General features: G+C 38.2%; 1 protein-coding gene and 3 long non-coding RNA genes across 4 annotated transcripts in view; all 4 read left to right on the top strand.

Annotated features, from left to right (window-relative positions):
• The window catches only part of LOC139968899 (uncharacterized), a 126592-nt gene extending 115821 nt beyond the window's left edge, over positions 1–10771 (top strand). The window contains exons 2-3 of the long non-coding RNA XR_011793572.1: positions 9713–9965; positions 10439–10771. This is a non-coding gene — a long non-coding RNA (uncharacterized lncRNA). The remainder of the gene's footprint in view (positions 1–9712; positions 9966–10438) is intronic.
• LOC139968902 (uncharacterized) lies at positions 5–6220 on the top strand. Its single transcript, XR_011793575.1, has 2 exons — positions 5–283; positions 5039–6220. It is a non-coding gene; the product is annotated as an uncharacterized lncRNA (long non-coding RNA).
• Positions 643–4672, top strand: LOC139968903 (uncharacterized). The gene is made up of 2 exons (XR_011793576.1): positions 643–759; positions 3716–4672. It is a non-coding gene; the product is annotated as an uncharacterized lncRNA (long non-coding RNA).
• Positions 10772–11680: 909 nt separating the features above from the next.
• Positions 11681–16241, top strand: LOC139968882 (uncharacterized). Its single transcript, XM_071973489.1, has 2 exons — positions 11681–11888; positions 12821–16241. Exon 2 carries the CDS (start codon positions 12838–12840, stop codon positions 15031–15033), a length of 2196 nt encoding a protein of 731 aa, XP_071829590.1. The 5' UTR covers positions 11681–11888; positions 12821–12837; the 3' UTR covers positions 15034–16241.
• The last annotated feature ends 1908 nt before the right edge of the window (positions 16242–18149 follow it).

Genomic DNA, 18149 nt, shown 5'->3' with positions numbered 1-18149 from the left:
CCTCAATATATGACCGTTACTAGCAAATTTTCGAGCACAGCTACTTGACCCGGAAGTAATTGTTTCGCGCAAATCCGGTTCTACGGACTTCGGTTTGCTACTTCCATGTATGGATGTAATCGGTAAAATTCGCAAACATCCCAATGTCATTCGGGTTTACGAGTATCGTAGCTCGATAAAGGATACTTCAGAGACTCAAATACGATCATTTCCGGAAAGAAACGAAGATTTTACCAATAGAACAGTGCATTCTCTTATCGACGACCAACGCAAAAACATGAAGGTAAGTCAAATCGAGTCGACGTCTATCGTTATGTGACTTTCGCGTCTTAGACAACTTTTAACCGTAAAAATAGCATTTTTGTAATATATAAGCATAAATCTTACTCATATTTTTCAGAAAAGTTGTAACTCCCCCGAAAAGTGTGATTTTTTGGTCAACGAAAATGGTGCTCCTATGTGGTTTTGGTTGCCCCTAATACATGTATCCTAACGTACATAATACACATATACACGAAAGCACCGTATCCGCCGTGCAGCCTAGCTCTATATGTCGACTATGATGTAGCTAGTGCTAGATTTGCAACGTCTCGTATTTTTCGTAATCTTTCTATTCGGCATAGATTCCCTTCATTTTTTTGCGTTAATATGGAAAAATCAGGGAGTTGATAAGTCACGGTACTACTTATGGCTACTAAATAGTTAAAATTTAAAAATTCGAGGGCATAGCGGACAGTAATATTACTAGTACTAGCCTAGGCTGGTGACCGGACAACTCCCCCCTGGACAATTACCCCCGGACAATTACCCCCCAGACAACTCCCCCCTGGACAATTACCCCCCGGACAATTCCCACCCAGACAATTCCCACCCCGGACAGTTCCCACCCCAGACAATTCCCCCCGGACAATTCCCATGCCGGACGACTTCCCCACGGACAATTACCCCCGGTCAATAACCCTTCCGGACAATTTCCCCCGGACTATTTCCCCCGGACAATTGCTATGGCGCGAGAAAGCGGAATATATACGTAAAAATATATATATATGCTGTACTTGCGAAATACATACATGGTTAACTTCAAAAATACATTTTAGACATATTTGTTTACACATATATATTCCCTGAAATTTATATTTATTCCCTTAAAGTATATATTTATATATTCTCCAGGCGTACAGAAAGTATTTTCTTAATAACAAATATGTATTCTGTGCAAAAATATATATTCTCTTATAGTAAATATTCTGTCAAAAATATATATTCTCTAACACACAAAAAAATACTTTTTTTCTCTGCCAAGAATATATTTATTCTCTAAGAGAAAAAGAAGGTATTCTCTAAAGAAATAAATATATATTCTTTTCAAAAAGTATGTCAATTCTCTGACCGAAAAATATTTTTCTCTAACAAAAAAAATAAATTCTGTGACAGAAAATATATATATTCTATAGAAAAAGTTTTTGTCTGTACAAACATAAATTTTTATTCTTTGTATGAAATAATATATATTCTCTAATAACAAAGTTCTATTCTGTGCAAAAAATATATTCTGTAAGAAAAATATATATGCTAAACAAAGTACGGTGCTCTGTAAGTGCAAACTGAGATGTTTTGTTGTTCAGTAACTTCAGTGACCAGCTTATTCATCATATTGCTGTTTTCTTCACATCCACTTTCTTTCCGTTGATGTATAGAGTCCTTGCAGAAGTGCAACAAATTATTGAAAGACTGTGGTTAGAGAAGAGCAAATAGTGGAATATATGCTAAGTCTTAGCCTAGTGTAAGTAATAAGTATGCTGTTTAGAGTAGTCTAACGTTAACATCACACTACCAACTATCCTACTAACGCGCTATATCTGGACGCCATGATTGCAGTACTGCTGCTATACGTATATGTTACCTATGTTATACCAGGGAGCTGCTACTCTAACAGCTCCCTGCTTTTATGATATGTTAATGGGACTGTTAAGCTGGCTAGATACAGTAGGCTATGCTGTCGATCGTATCGTCGTAATATCATATGCAATGTGATGTCGCAAAACCACTAACTTTGAACGGCATTTCGGTTCTGAGCAAGAAAGTGCATTGTACTTGCACACTTATTGCCAATATAATGAATAAGCTGTTCACTGAAGTTACTGAAACACCAACATCTCAGTTGGCACTTACAGAGCTCAGTACTTTGTTCAGCATATATATATATTTCTTACAGAATATATTTTTTGCACAGAATAGAAAGGCCTACCTGACATGTCAATAAAACATTGTATCCTAATTCACAAGTCAGTAATATGAGGCATAGCTTCGGCTTTTGTCCAAAAACTTTCAGTTCTGTTACCAAATTGTTGACCCTTATTATGGCCAGCAAGAAAAGACGAAACTTTGAATTCATCGGGGGTGTTGAAGAAATTGGGAGGGTGGCTGATCATTGTAGTACTTTGCTGCTAAATGATCAGAACAACCCAGATGACTTGAAGAAATAAAGGAGGTAATTCACAAAGAGTGGGCTCAACTCAAGTCTCAAGTCAGTGGCAAAAATATTCCATTTGGTCCCCTATCCCAGCTTGTAATCCAGGAAGGCTACAACTATCCTCTGTTGTCTGAATTATTTAAAGTAATGGTACACCTTTTGAACGCAAAGTAAGGCTTCCAAGCGGCAGGTTTAAGCAAATGCAAGTATGTTGGAGTTTACAGTTTTTGAGTTTTAGATTCTACGGATGCCCATAAGCTCATTTCCGATGCCAATAGCCCCCTATTCGTACGAGGCATAACGCACATGTTATCTGATAGGCTGGTCGGTGGGAGATACTGTAGCTTATAAACAATGTTTCCACAACTTGGCGTCTGGCGACTCAAAATGACCTTTGATCTCAATAAAATATTGTACTGAACGTGTAACAACTACATACTAAATATGAGATTCGTTCAGCATTCCCTTCTTGAGATATCGTGTTTACAAGGTTTACACTATTTGACCCCTGGTGAACCCAAATGACCTTTGACCTCCACATTAAACTAGAGGCTTTTGCTCCTAAATATGGTCCCCTGCTCACGAACTTAAATATGATATTGGTTTAAGCTTACATCCTTGAGATATCGTCTTTACAAGGTTTTTACTATTTGGCCCCTGGTGACTCAAAATGATCTTTGACCTACCCACAAGACAAAAGGGTTCTTCTACCCAATGTGTTACTCATATACACCAATATTAAATGGTCAGGGCTTCACTTCCTGAGATATCGTATTTACAAGCGAGGCGTTACACCCCCCCCCCCCAACACACACGCATACACGCATACACACTCTCCGCCCGCATGAATGCATAGGTTACGATTGTCATCGAAACCAAAACTGAAATCTCTTGTTGCACACCCTCATTTTTACTGGAATAATAGCCTTAACCCCGCCTACATCGGCTGTCAATAAATCGTCGAAATTTCCGAGGAAGGGGATTGTCCGGGGGGAAATTGTCCGGGGAAAATTGTCCGGGGGGAAATTGTCCGGGGGGCAATTGTCATGGGTGGGAATTGTCCGGAGTGGGAATTGTCCGGGGGCAATTGTCAGGGTTGGCAATTGTCCGGGTGGGAATTGTCCGGGGGACAATTGTCAGGGTTGGGAATTGTCCGGGGGGCAATTGTCCGAGGGGGAATCATCCGGGGGGTAATCGTCCCTGGGGAAATCGTCCAGGGGGGAATTGTCCGGGAACCCCTAGGCTAGCCTATAGGCCTAGTACTTTTGTATTTACTCAAGTAATATACTACGACAAGTTTTTACTACAGGTAGGCCCTAGCCTAGTTTTAGGAATACTAGAATACCTGCATAGTTTAGTCCAATTTTAATAATGGACTAAGGCTTATAACCTTTAGTTCTTAGCCTACGCCTTCTTGTTCTTGGGTAATAATTCTAAGGGGCCTGTTCTTGAAAAGATTTGGACTGCATAAGATACAATTTAGTATTATAATTATTATACAAAAATTATTAGTAGTACTAGTAGACTGCCTTTGTACTATGTATAAGTTTAAGATCATTGCTTATTATGAGTTTTATTAAAGCTGGACTGGGTGAAAATTTCCTCCATCCTGGGGTTAGGGATCCATTTCAATGGCACTTTGTTACAAGTGTTCATGACCGGTATTAGATCCATGACTTAAGTCTAGGCCCAATTCCCTATGCTTAATATGTAGTTGGGTAGAGCAAGATACGTAACACTGAAATAAAACTAGCTTGCTTTATACTGCTTACACTTTATACTTATTGCTATTACAGTTTGACCTACTGCTGGTACTTGAGAACAATTGCACCTCATAGAGCAATGTAGTTGTACATATATAGCTACTTATAATTCCAGGTGACTTAAAACAATATTAGGGATCATTTTGTGACAACATGTTTTGCTGTTAACGAGAGTTTACGATCTTTTTATTGTTAAGTTGTTTTCTATGATAGGTACAGTAGTATAAGTACTTAGTCATTCACGTACAGTCTTCCCTATGTGTGTGTGTGTCACACACAGATTTCTCTCAGGTGCTTTCCCATGTATATATGACCAAAAAAAAGTTATTCCCAAAAAGAAGAAAAGTTTCATTCACTATTAAATTTGTTTTGTTATGTATAATGACTAACATTGCAAAATGCAGTTCCACTGGTATTAAGTATAAGCCCAACCCCCCCCCCCCCCAAAAAAAAGTATTCATCTACTTTATGTACCTCATTCTTAAGGTGAACAGAGAGCTTCCAGAGTTTATTACATCCTCATGTATATTATCCTCATATCTGAAGTCTTCATATAAGAGTTTATTTATAGAAATCTGTTGATAAATGTAGTCTCACATTCTATTTAATACTATATATCTTTAAGTTCCTAGCTCTGTTATATGTACCTGTAGTAAGAAGGAATGCAGCCTGTGGATCAGTTAAGTGCCTGTTGTTACAACTCTGCTCCAAACTATTGTTTGTTTAATCAGGTTGTATTATTAGTGTGCTACCTTTAAGCAATTTTGTTTTCTATATATATGTAATTTAGATTTTTCCTCAGTTTCTGTTATACACTTATAGAAAGAACAAGTTGTGTGCAGCAACAGGCTGTAATATACTCAACAGTCTCATGCCTATTCTCTAGCTAACTCGAACAGGTTATTGGCCCAGACACATACACTGGAAGTTAACTGTGTAGAATAGATTGTTCTTTGGAATTTATGTGCTGATTTTGGAACCATTTCTTGGGAAATGTTGGTACTTAAATTGGTTAATTTAGTCGTGACAACTGACCAATATGGCTGGAACAACAGAAGATATGACGTGAAAAATTAACAAAATGGATGGCTCAAACTGGCTGACATGGAATTTCCAGATGAGACATTTGTTGCTTGCAAAAGGCCTGTGGGCTATAAGGATGACTCAGGAAAGTTGGGGGTTACTGTATGTGAGAAGTAGAAGAGTGCGAACTTGAAAAAGACACAACTAGCTTTTTTCACCATTGTGCTTGCAATAGCATCTAGTCAGCTGGAATTAATTACAAAAAGTGACAAACCAAGGATGCTTAGGATGCCCGAAAGGGATTCTCTAGCCAACAAAATTCAGCTCAAGAAAAAGTACCTCCGAACTGGAATGGCAGAGGGCAAGTCAGTTGGAAATAATTTGAATTATATGAAAGGAATTAAGGATCGTTGGGCTGCTATTGGTGCTCCTATTTCTGAAGAAGACCAGGTTGTTATATGTCAAGTTTGGAGTTATTTATTTACTTTCTACTCTTACCATTTATATACTTTATATATTTGTCTTTTAATTTAAATCTTATGCTATATGTCACAGTTATATCTCACCATTTCAAAGTTACAAAACTATCCATCCTGCCATCTGAACTGTTTTTGCCATGTCATGCCTTCACTATGCCACCTTGTAATACCCCTTCCAGCCATAATGCACTTGACATTTTGTGTGATTTTTTTAGACAATATTATTGTATGAAGTCTTCACAGTATGAAGTGTGTTTTCAAGAAGTATTAAAAAAAATTTAAGCTATTCCTTCCATTTGAACAAAGTATTTCACTCTGAAGTGATCAGAGTAATTTTTATTTCATGCCCATATTTTCACAGGACATTAAAACATGTTCTTTCATGGAGAGTGTAACACCAAATGTTTTTGTTTTCTTTTTTCTGTCACTTAAAGTGCCTTATTGTAACAGTTACAAAATCAATAAAAGACCAGGCAACTCTATTTCCACTCATGTTGACTAATGTTTGTATTTATGCATGTGCAAAAGAAAAAGAAAACAGCCCTTCTCAAAAAATTTGGTCAGAGTATCAATAGAACGTAATGCATCCAAACATGGCCTGTGCACTGAAAGTCTGCTTTTAGTTTAAGCTCCCCATATGTGGCAAAACCACCTCATCCCTCCAAAATACCCTAACTCTTCCTAAAGCTGGTGTACACCACACCCACCCCAAAGCTGGGAAACTCCTAAATCCGCTAAGCACCACATTCCCTCCCAAAAAACCCTAAAAACACCACACCCCCCTAAACAACACACCCCTACCCAAGCCCCAGTACTTAACTCCAATATTGACAAGTGGTTATGTAGTGTGATACATGAACCAAACCAGGATTGGTATTGACTGGTATTGACTTATATTTATTGATGAATATAAGCAACAGATGAGTACCCAGCTTTGCAGAATCTCACTGAGTAAGGGCTACTGTGGATTTATGGTAAGTGGGTAAGTATAAATCATTTGGTATTGTAGGTATGGATCATTCGGAATTGTTGGAAGTTCCTTACAATAAAGCAACTAGAAATAAGGTTTGGCCTAGGCCATGTTACCTCTGTATATTCGACATGTGGTATGACCCCTTCAGTTTTGACAACAGACTCAGGAAGTTTGTATTACCTTAATAGTTACCACTATAATTTAGCTAGAGAGGAAACACCATCTCCCCTGCCCCCTCCCCATCCTGCCACTCTTACCCCTCCCATACGCAGCTCTCATTAATTTTACCTAATCATATATTAGAATTGGGGACAAAATTTCTTCCAAACCTTAGCACAACTAAAATTACTTAACTTCACGCCACAAAACCTAACATCCCTAATAGACCGTACACTAAAGGAATGGGTTCCACTACATTGAAAACGATTTGAATGAAGTCTTGTCGGTAGTAGCCCATAGCATGCAAACGGCTTGGCGAAAGTCTACCTAAATTCAAAATGGCGGCGACAGCAACAAAATCGCCTAGTCGAGGTAATCGTTTTGTGACCGGCCGTCTTAGACAACCATTTCACCTAATCTTTACAGCATCATGTAGGAGAGTAAAAGATCCACAAATGAGAGAACTTTTTTTGCTGTAACTCTCTTTCGTTGGTTCGTTTTGACCTATTTTGTGTCAGTTAGAAATACATGTGTGACAGGGTTTTCGTTAGTAGCCGGGACCCGGGTCAAATGACCCGCCTACTTCACGTACATGACCCGGCTACTTTGCGACGCTCAGTTAAAAAAAAAAAAAATCGAGAGGAATAAATACCCACAACCAGGTCAGGTGTGATTGAAACATCAACGTGAGTTTGTTTTTTGTTTCGTCTCATTTCAATATCTTTGTGTGAATTAGTTTGGAATGGGATGTTTTCTTTCGATCATCGCACAAGTTCACGTACATGTTGCAGTAAGTCCAGATATTACAGCACCTCAGGCTCACGTCATGGTTACCCAGAATCAACACGGAATTATATACATGGACTGGTAACTGTAATGGATCAGGATTCACCGTGATATTTAGTATTCAAACGATTAACTTAATCGGAATCGGTACGATTATTGCATAATCGGAACATAATCGGAATCGGTAAAAATTACGTGGAATACCATTTATGTCATACCGATTATTCAAAAATATATGGAAGGTGAAAATATCATTATTCAAAAACATATGGAAGGTGAAAATATCATTATTCAAAAACATATGGAAGTTGAAAATATCAACTGATGTATTAGGTTTGTTCTTTTACTGCGAAATATTAAAATAATGACACCCTCTGTACGTCTTTGACGATGTAATTTCATCAAATTAGGCTGCCAGGGTCGCCGATTTTGCTTCCCTCGTGGTTAGTGACTTCATATTTCTCGGCACAGTAAGCATGTTAACAATACCAATTTCGCGAATTAACGAGTGTGCTGGACAGGGTCGGAAATAAGCGGGGACGACGGGCGATTCGGATTCGCCCTCGCAAGTGTTAAAAAAAAACCCTCCTAAAGCACAATTACGAGTGCGAAAAAGAAAAGAGAAATATAAGAAAATCGCCCTCGTTATATCAGGTGTCTGTGTAAAATTAATTGTGACATGCGTTTGCTTTAGCTACCTAGGTTTGCAGTTGCAGCGCGAATCGCGCAAACAGTTCTCACAATCCCGCATAAAATTTGAAGCAGTGCGAGAAGGTCGCGCACAATCACCGGGAACTTCCCGCAAAGTCACTGGCAAATTACGGCCTCGACGAAGCAATTTCAGTACCAGCGAATAACCTAAAATCCCCACAAATCTACGACCACATGGTAGCCTTACTTCACACTAAGTCAACATGGAAATCTAACCTAGCCATCTGTTTATCCGCTCTAGTTGTGTCGCAAATAAAAAATAAAAATATCCATGGAAACTTCAAATCTTCGACCACATGTTAGCCTAACAACCACACTAAGTCAATGGGAAATGTAGCTCAACCATCGGTTTGCAAAAAAAAAACAAAAAAAAAACAATACTTTGCGTAGCTTCTTAACATACTTTCCTTGCTGCTATCGTCGCGCATGGTACCCGAACACCACACGTAGTAAACGAGAAAATCTAGTCTAAGCATCTCTTTATTCGCTGAAATTGTGACGCAGTTAGCTAGAACTAAAATATCCATGAAATACTGCAACCTTCGACCACATGTTAGCATAACAACCACACTAAGTCAATGGGAAATGTAGCCTAACCATCGGTTTGCAGCAACAACAAAATGCGTAGCTTAGTTTACAACTTTCATTTGCTGGAAATCGGCATTTGTTTGGAAGGTATGTGCTATGTCTTAAAGAGGGAATGTTGTATTTTATATCGGAGTAGTTTCTAGTTGTTATTATTTCTTTAAATCGATCTGGTAACATTCTAGAGTAATTTTAAACAAGTTACGATGGCACAATTTGATTTTCAGTTTGATTGGCCTAAGCTTACATTTTCTAATTGAACTTGAATGGAGTTAAATAGGTAACGAATAGGTATGTTTAACTTCCAAGTTCGTAACATTTCTATTTGTTCATTAACGGTATAATACTGAAAATAAGTACAAAATAATGTCGGAATGTAGGCAATATGTAATTAAAGTTTACACTTTGGTAAAGATTGAAAACGGATGGTTTGTCTGAGATGCTTTTTGAGATGGATATTTTGAGTAACTATTCATAGCCAATTTCAAGCCATTAACAGGTGACATACACGTCGAGGTGGTTAGGCCATTCGCTTAGCACAGTGCTGACTAGGTAGGATGTCATATTTTCGTATTTTGGAAATTTGTACTGTGTCGCGGAGTCCCCGCTACCGTGATTCAATTTCAGGCATAGTATATCATGATTACGAGTACAGGATCATTGCGAAAAAATCATGGTTCGGAAGTTGTCATGTACAGTTCGTTGTGAATACTTCTAGGCCTATCTGTTTCTCATGAAAGCTAACACGTTTTGCATCGAGGTAAATGAATCTGGAGAAACTATCACACAGTAAATACGCGCGTACCATGTATGGAGGGTCATGTGATGTGTTCCAGGGTGGTACTAATATACTACTCTCCCTATTATGCATGATGATTTCACCCAACTAGTACGTAAATGTGTTTGCGTGCTTAGAGCAGCAGACGACACCCGTTACCTAGCAATAACCGTGCCTGTAGCCTAACGTGCTAGCTATATTCCCGTCGAGCAGCATTAGGCTCTGTTCCATGGAGGTGGCATACTCCTATTAGAGTCTATATCAATCCGCTCGATTGTTCTCCTTCAGGAAAAGTGCCAAAAAGCAGCGGGAGAACATCTTTTGTGACCTGTTATCAATCATAATCTAGTTTTTTTGTGGCTTGCTTGTTGAAGAGCATGAATGGAAGTACATGTGGTGAAAAAATTGGGTCAATTGAGGCAATTTTAGACCCCTTTAGGACTCCGGGGAGCAGCGTAGGAAATTTGTTTACCACTGAGTGAAGAGGTTTGTTTACAAGTGACGAAAACTTCCGGCTCGGATAGCAAAAAAATCTTCACGGTCATGGTACGGAAAATTGATGGTGCCATGAATGGCCAACTTGTCAGCTATCCGGTGATGGGTAGCGTTTAGCTAGTGAAAACTTCTCTCTAGACTTAGAGACCACATTACTTTTGTGATTTAGTGTGTAAGTCAATGGGGCTTTTAATGGACGTATGCTACGTGGAGAATTCCGTGGTTGCACTGAACTAAACATTTCCCCACATTTCCCATTTCTACATTCACTTATAGCAAGTAGTAATAACGTTAGGCCATATGAGACAAAGCTTGCCCCTGGAGCTGTATTAATAAGTAAGATCTATTATGTAGAAGGCTTGCCTTCATTCAAGAGAATAAGGTTGAACGTTAGCATATTAGCACTATTTCGTAGGCCTGAAGTACCAGTACCTTCTTACGCCGTTAGTTCCCATGTCCGATCCGTCTTGGTGCAAATCTTTCACGAAGTCACTAACACTTTTCTCGAACTGCTACAGAGAAATTTCAGTATAGTACCACCCTGGAACACATCACATGACCGTCCATACATGGTACGCGCGCACCCAATTGACATGAATCTTCCAGAACTTGCACCATGCTTGCATGCATTGGGTGATGGCACTGAATGACATACATTTATTTTGTGTAAATAGGGCAACGTGGAGAGGTTGGCCAGTAAACAAAGTGTAGGCTACAGTGGAAAACTGCTCAGACGGAAGATCTTGTCAAGAACCAAGGTTCTATCACAGACCTAGTTGGGTATTTTTTGGCAGTAAAATCCTACTCAGTCACTTTGTAGGTACCGTAGACCTATTATCATTTTGTTATGATCGCACTTCATTTAATGCAGCAAGTGCGTCACACCCTTGCTAAGTTCGGTTCAGTGGCATAGCTACCTCCCTAGGCTCCATGACCCGAGTGTTAATAAAAAAAATTGAGGAGAAAAAAGAAAAATAGGACAGAAGAAAGGGGTGATTGGGAGGGGGCAATATCATTGACCAAACAGCTGTATATTGCACCATTTTGCATCTAGAGACATTTTAAATTGCAATTTTCCGGCAAAGAGGAGGGGGCACCCCCTCCCCTTAGACCCCTCCCCCATGTCCGCGTACAGACAGTCCCGCCTACTTTTCAACTTGACCCGCCTACTGCATTTCTTAACAAAAAACCCTGAGTGAAGACGAAGTTGGATTGCAATCGTTGTTTCATAGGTTTTCGTTGATTTTTTCTCGGGTATCTTTGCCCTACCATACATTGGAATTACTTTTAATCCATTCTGTGAGGTTTTGGTAAGTTGTTAAATTTTAATGTCTGTAAATTCTGTGAGTGAATCGTAGGACATACTTTACGTTAAAAGCGGGGAAATTCAAATTTAATGATATGCGTGATCGTTGATCTTTCTTCGAGGTCACGGGGTCAGACTTCCAACTGTTTTTTCCTGTTGGAAAATACCTGTTTCGCCTGGCACATAAGTATAGTACACTTGCGTACGTGTAACTAGCGAACAGAAACCACGGAGTTCCTGCAGAAACACAGGGTAGACCTACACACAAAGTTGTATTTGCGGAAATGTGCGGAAAGTGGATGTGAGGATCGAAACCTGTTTTACACCATTCTATCCAACACGAAAACCCATTCTCAGGTGAGTTTAAGTTATTCCAGTCATGAAAGCTACCTGGTAAAGGTTTATAAGATAATGTGCACTTCTGCTGAACTTATACAGTTGTTTATATAGAGAAAGTGTAATCACAGTACTGTTATATTGGCTTAGGCAACTAAAGTATAGCATCAATATACAACATATGCATGACAAGTGCATATGCTTGACGTTCAGACAGTACTTGGTATAGGTAGATCCTCCATTGTAAAAACAGGCGTGTTATTGATAGTTGAGGTCAAAGGTCAACATAATTTTAAATTAGCAAGTAGATAGATTCTCCGTGGTAAGCGCAAGAACCTTATCGAAAGTAGTGAATGTTAAAGGTCATTCGAGGCAACAACGTTAACATTTCAAAACTATGTTAGCACCTTAACTCGCAAAGTACATCTTCCTTGAAGTTCATACCTGGAATGGAGGTTCACTTGTATGTAGATGTCCATGAACTGTATATAGTTGACATGTATGTCAGCATTAATACTTGCTGAACACTTGAAATCAAAGGCACTAACAAATCTTGTGGGCAGTGTCAGTGTTAAATACTATTATACCATGGCATTGAATCGCTAAACAGTTCGGCTTACTGGTTGATTCCTTATCGACGGCAAATAGAACGTTTGCATTAGTGATGGTATATATGTGTGCATGTTTATGTGTACTCTTTATTGTTTTGCATTCGGACTTGAACAAAGGAATTATGATTTTGCTTTGATTACTTTATTCCTTTCATTATACTTATGTATCTTGTATTTGTACTTGTTAAGATTTTACACTAGTCCAAAGTACGTATATGATATTTGAACTTAAAGTGCACCCTATTGGGTGTGTAAGCCTATGGAAAATGGCAAAGGTCAGACAATGGCATTCTGGTTATACTTTCAACAAAAAATTAGATTTCATATGTTTTTTTTCAACAGCTAGGTTATATCACAAAATGGCCGCTGCTAAAGTGTTAGATGATATCGATGAGAAGTTTTGTCAGTGTTGTGTTTGCTTTGAACAATATAAGAAACCAAGGCAACTACAATGTCTCCATAGATACTGTACAGAATGCTTGGAGAAAATGATCGCCAAAGAATCTACTGATTTCAAATGTCCGTTATGTCAGGAAAAGATCGAGGTTCCAGAAAATGGCGTAGAGGGCTTTAAGTCAGACTTTTACATGAATGAAATCCTAGATTATATTAAAGTAAAAAAGTCTCTGAAAGAGGATCAAATTCTTACTTGCGGTGATTGTTCCAAGCAAACCAAATCTTCAGCATACTGCTTCAAGTGTACTGGCTTCCTGTGTGAGGACTGTCATACATATCACTTGAGCAGGAAAAGTTTACAGGAACATAGGCCGCATATCCTATCACTGGAAGGTGTTGAAGCCAAAAATATCACTCTTGAAAAGTTATCCATATTGAAGGAAGCTCCCAGGTGCCAGACTCATTCTCAGAATCAGTCACAGTTATGTTGTAAATCTTGCGAAAACCGCCCAATTTGTTTGACCTGTACCTACGGAGAACACAGGAATCATGATATGTATGATGTCACAGAACTTGCCAAATCAGAAAGAGAGAAATTAAAGGGGCAGTTAAAGGCCCTTGATCAGTGGAAAAACGGAATTTATGAAACATTCTCCCTAATAAAAATGACTGAAGACGAAATTTGCTCTAATGCCGCCAAACATTTGGAAGAAAGTACAAAGAAATACAATAAAACGAAGGGTAGTCTGGAAAGTACAGAGCGAGATATTCAACGAAAGATAGAGGTTGAAGAAAATGAAATAAAACGGAAACTTGAAGAAAATATTTCACGTAAAGACAAGGGAATGGAAAGAGAAATTCAGCAAATTCGAGAGAAATACGAAATAATTGAAATCAATCATCGCACAGAGGCAGCACAAAAGTCTGACGCCTTAAAGACACGTTCAAAACAAGCTCAAGATGATGCAAATGCGAAACGCAACCGACTCGCTCTGGAGTTGCAAAAAGTTTGTACCGAAGTAGAATCTGAGAAGAGAGAGAAGCTTCTAAACTGGGAGAAGTTTTCTTCAAGTGTCAATAGTACGGTGAGAAAATTTGAAAATGTCACAAACACAGCTGAAAACGTTCTTTCGAGTCAGGATGATTGGACTGCAGTGCATAGTATTGAAGCTATCTCCAAAGCCACAGAGCCGTTGATTCAGGAAATGAAAAGGGACTATTCCAATGTGGCAAAACTGGCAATTTATGTAGAGAGACAGCAAGAACAAGAACACTTATGCAGCACTGAAGCCACTGTGGTTCATATTGATTATATCAAAGCTCCCGGCATGTATATCAATAGTATAGCATGTACATGGAATGGTAGACTCGTTATCAGTGGAGGTACATCAGAGAAACAAAACTATATTAGTTCAATGGACATGACAGGCAAAATTGTAAGTTCTAAGCTTGGTAAACATTTCAATTCAGTACTTTTCTCACCTGGCTGCTACTGTGCTCCTGTCAATAAGTTAAAAATTGCTGTTGCCTGTCAAGAAGATGGAATAGCTTTGTTTGATATAAGTGATGGTTCATATTTGAACAATCACCTGGGCGATTTCATCCGAGGGTGCTCACGGTCTAAACTACGAGTTGCATGCATCGCTATGGATACTGTCAGCAACTCCATCATTCTAGGCATCTACAACAACAGAAATCTGTATGTGCTTGATGAGAGCTTAAATTATAAGCACACCATACGACTTCCAGAGATAATAGCGTGGCCAGTCGATCTAATTGTCCACAATTCAAACATCTTCGTTTGTGATAAAGAAGGGAGACAAGCATGGGCTATAAACATGGAAGGTGAAGAGATTCACGATTTTCAAAAACCAGAGGTCAGTAATAAGTGCAACATACCTGTCAGTGTTTGCTCAGACGGCAAGGGCTTCATTTATATTCTATGGAGGGAGGAACAATTCTCGTGTGAACAGCGTTGTGTTGTTGCTCAGTATAGAGGAAACAACAGTGACATAACCATGGAATTTCTGCCATTTTTCTCGGATGCGGTGTCTTTATGTGTAGCATCAGACTCGAAATTCCCCAAATCAAAGCCTAAGCTCGTAGTAATTACTTTTCGGTCTGCAAGGATGCATATCTTTGACCTGAATGGGAATTAACATTTATTTTTCTCATTCTAAACAGTACTATCATTTAACATGCGTCAGGGTTTCATTACGCTTCCCATACTTTTGTATACCTTGGATTTAGTTAGTACTTTGCTTCTAACAAAACAAGGATACGCTAAATTACGTAGCGTGAATCCAAAGATATTTCCAGCTGCTGAGTAGGGTGGAAAATACATTCCCAACCCCTTTTCAACCCAATACAAAAATTAAATAAATAAATAAAAGAAGCAATATTTGGCACAACCTTACGTGTAAAGACCTAATTACATCCTTAATTTTTATAGTCTAATCTACCTCATGAGTGTAAAATTTGATGTTTAAAACTTATGTTAATGCTTAATGTTTATTTCACTGTGCAACCCCATAGCCACACCCCCAGAACAGTAAAGTCAAGTGAATGTATTATAATCAATGACGTCACCGAACATTAGGTAACAGGTTTTTTTTTTTTATTAGACAGCGTGTTTGCTAAATTGTACACATATAGAAATATCTTAGTAACGGAGCAAGTTATTGACTTGAGAATTAAGCCAGGGAGTTTCTTTCAACATATTTGACTGTTTCGAGTTCTCTTCAATCCGTTTTTTACTATAAATTGGTTTCCTATACACGTTTTGAACAAAATGATGGATGCATTACGCCAAAATACAATATCTGGAGCATCTTTTATAAAGGCTGTAACGATTTGGTACGGGTATGTATTTTGGATACCGGTTACAAATTTCGTCCTGTAGTATGATTAACTATTAAACGAGCTAGAATGGATTATGAGGTATTATGATCGAGAGGCATTTTTTGTCAAGTATGTTTGCGGCAGCAGCGCTTTAAATGCTCTCATTTACTAAACTTTAGATCATTATGAAAATGAAAATTGGTGAAAATAAAGGGTTTGGAGTTTGACCGAGGTGAGGTATTACGGCCATTCTCAAGGTCATTTGATGTCATTCGAAGGCATTATTTGCAATGCACTGAAAATGTGAGTCCATTTTGAGACACCAACAGTTCGAACAGCTCAATTCGAACTTGAATGTTGCACTTTTGTCTAAAATGGACCTACTAATTCGATGTTTTATATGGAAAAAGTTCCGCCAAAAAATACAGACTATTAATAAAGAGTTAATAATTGAACTTTAAAGATATAAAAAAAAATTCAGACAAATCTTTGAAATTTGGTAAAAAGTTGAAACTGAAAAAAACAATTAAGCAAGCGGAAGACGTATATAACACGTCGAAATTACAAGGTCGACATTAAAAGGGACAAGTCGAAATTTCGATATAACATGATAAGGAAATCGAATCATGTTTTGAAGGTGAAAAAATGACATTTCGATATACCAATTAAGTGGAACTTCCGAAAGTTTTGAAATTTGAAAATATAAATTTTGAAATTTCCATCATCCCGCATTTGTATGTATCTATTATAATAATAAGTATTATTTATATAGCGGGTAATCAGCAAAGCTGCTCAAAGCGCTTTACAAATGTAAAAATGTAAAAGCTAAAAATATGTATAGCTTAACCTGAGAATAGCTGGAGAATACCCCAAACCCCTCCGATTTCTGCTCCTTGACGTTTTGTATTTTGGACCCCATTGGAACACGTACGACAGGGACGCAGACCAAATCAATAGTGTCAGTAGGTTTTATCCCCAAACATAGGGTAATACAATAACATTGGATGGACTTAGAACAATATTTGAGGTGGGGTTCAAAAAATAATTTGTGTGAGTTTGTGTGCGTGTCAAATTGGGTCAATAATACGAACCAAAAAGAGACATTTTGACATAGTATTGCTAATAAATCAGAAATATTCATTATTGTCAATTTGAAAATCTTTAGTTTTTGTGGGAGGGAGGGGTGGAAGTTGCTCTCCGTAGATCTCATTATCAAATTGTTAACTTTTGTCATAAGCAGATACAATTTACGTCCTCCCTGATATTGTTACGCCCCGGGGTGTTCGGGATGCGTGTTAAAAGTTAACTAGAAAACCGATCTTGAACTTTTTTATTTAAGTTGTAAAAAGTCAAATGAATGTATAGTTCCCCCTTCACTGCGCTTATGTGCGTGAAACTCAGGATCGGTTGTTCGTAATATTGCCCGAGAACACCGTTCACTTCATTATCGGGATAAGGCAACTAGTGAAATATTATGATCAAAGGTGCATATATTCGCAATGTGTTTTCCGATTAAACTGCAGAACCCTGAATCATATTGATGAGTCAGGAGACGAAGATGTTGCAGTGTGAATTTTTCCTGTCATATTCTCACAAATACGAGCAATAAGACCAAATTATACGAAGATATATGATGAAGGTGCTCGATCGAAGGAAACTGCGAAGAAGTAGCTGTAGTCGAAGTTCACAGCCAGTTATGTATTTTCAACTCCTATAAACATTTCACTTTCATTACATTGAACAGTTTCTGCCTTATAATCCCAAACAAATTCGAGCAAGTAGACTTTGTAGTGTTTAATGTCCATTTTCTTCTGGTATAAGATATAGTTAATCCGATAATGCTATTATGTATTTTTAAACAAAGAGGATAAGAGATTGTCGTATAATAAATTTTTACATATTTGCTATATCTTTTAAGATATCTTAACGTATAGAAATATTAATTATATATAGTTTGTGATAACCCACTTATGTTTGAAGTATTGTATCATATTGTCTTTCTAGTGTACGTGTAATGGCTCAACGCTGTTTTTGGTTACTTGACCTTTGATCCAATGACGCTATTGGTCACACAGGGGCAACAGCACATGCGCAGGCACATACTACGTACCAAGTTAAGGAGTTGCTTGCAAAACGCTTTTACGTACAATTTTAAAAATGTTGAACTTTGTGACCTCCTATGATCGCGTGGGCATTGGCGTTTTAAACTAATTTTCACACCGTGGATATACAGTCTGTGATAACCTACTTGTGTATGAAGTATTGGGCCATACTGTTATTCATTTAATGACCACAATGCTGATTTTAGTTATTTGACCTTTGTCTTCTCCTTTGTCTATGACGTCATAAGTCACGGAGGCCCTACATCCCATTCCCTAGTCTTGTTAAGAACCTAGTATGAACAGCCTAGTGTACCTTTCTTTTTCTCGCATAT

The sequence above is a fragment of the Apostichopus japonicus genome, chromosome 6 (genome assembly GCF_037975245.1).
Source record: "Apostichopus japonicus isolate 1M-3 chromosome 6, ASM3797524v1, whole genome shotgun sequence".
In the NCBI taxonomy this organism is placed as follows: domain Eukaryota; kingdom Metazoa; phylum Echinodermata; class Holothuroidea; order Aspidochirotida; family Stichopodidae; genus Apostichopus; species Apostichopus japonicus.
This window is presented reverse-complemented; position numbering and strand designations above follow the sequence as displayed.

Coding starts and splice junctions, on each gene's coding strand:
- LOC139968882 (XM_071973489.1), top strand. CDS start 12,838: ATGGCCGCTGCTAAAGTGTTAGATGATATCGATGAGAAGTTTTGTCAG.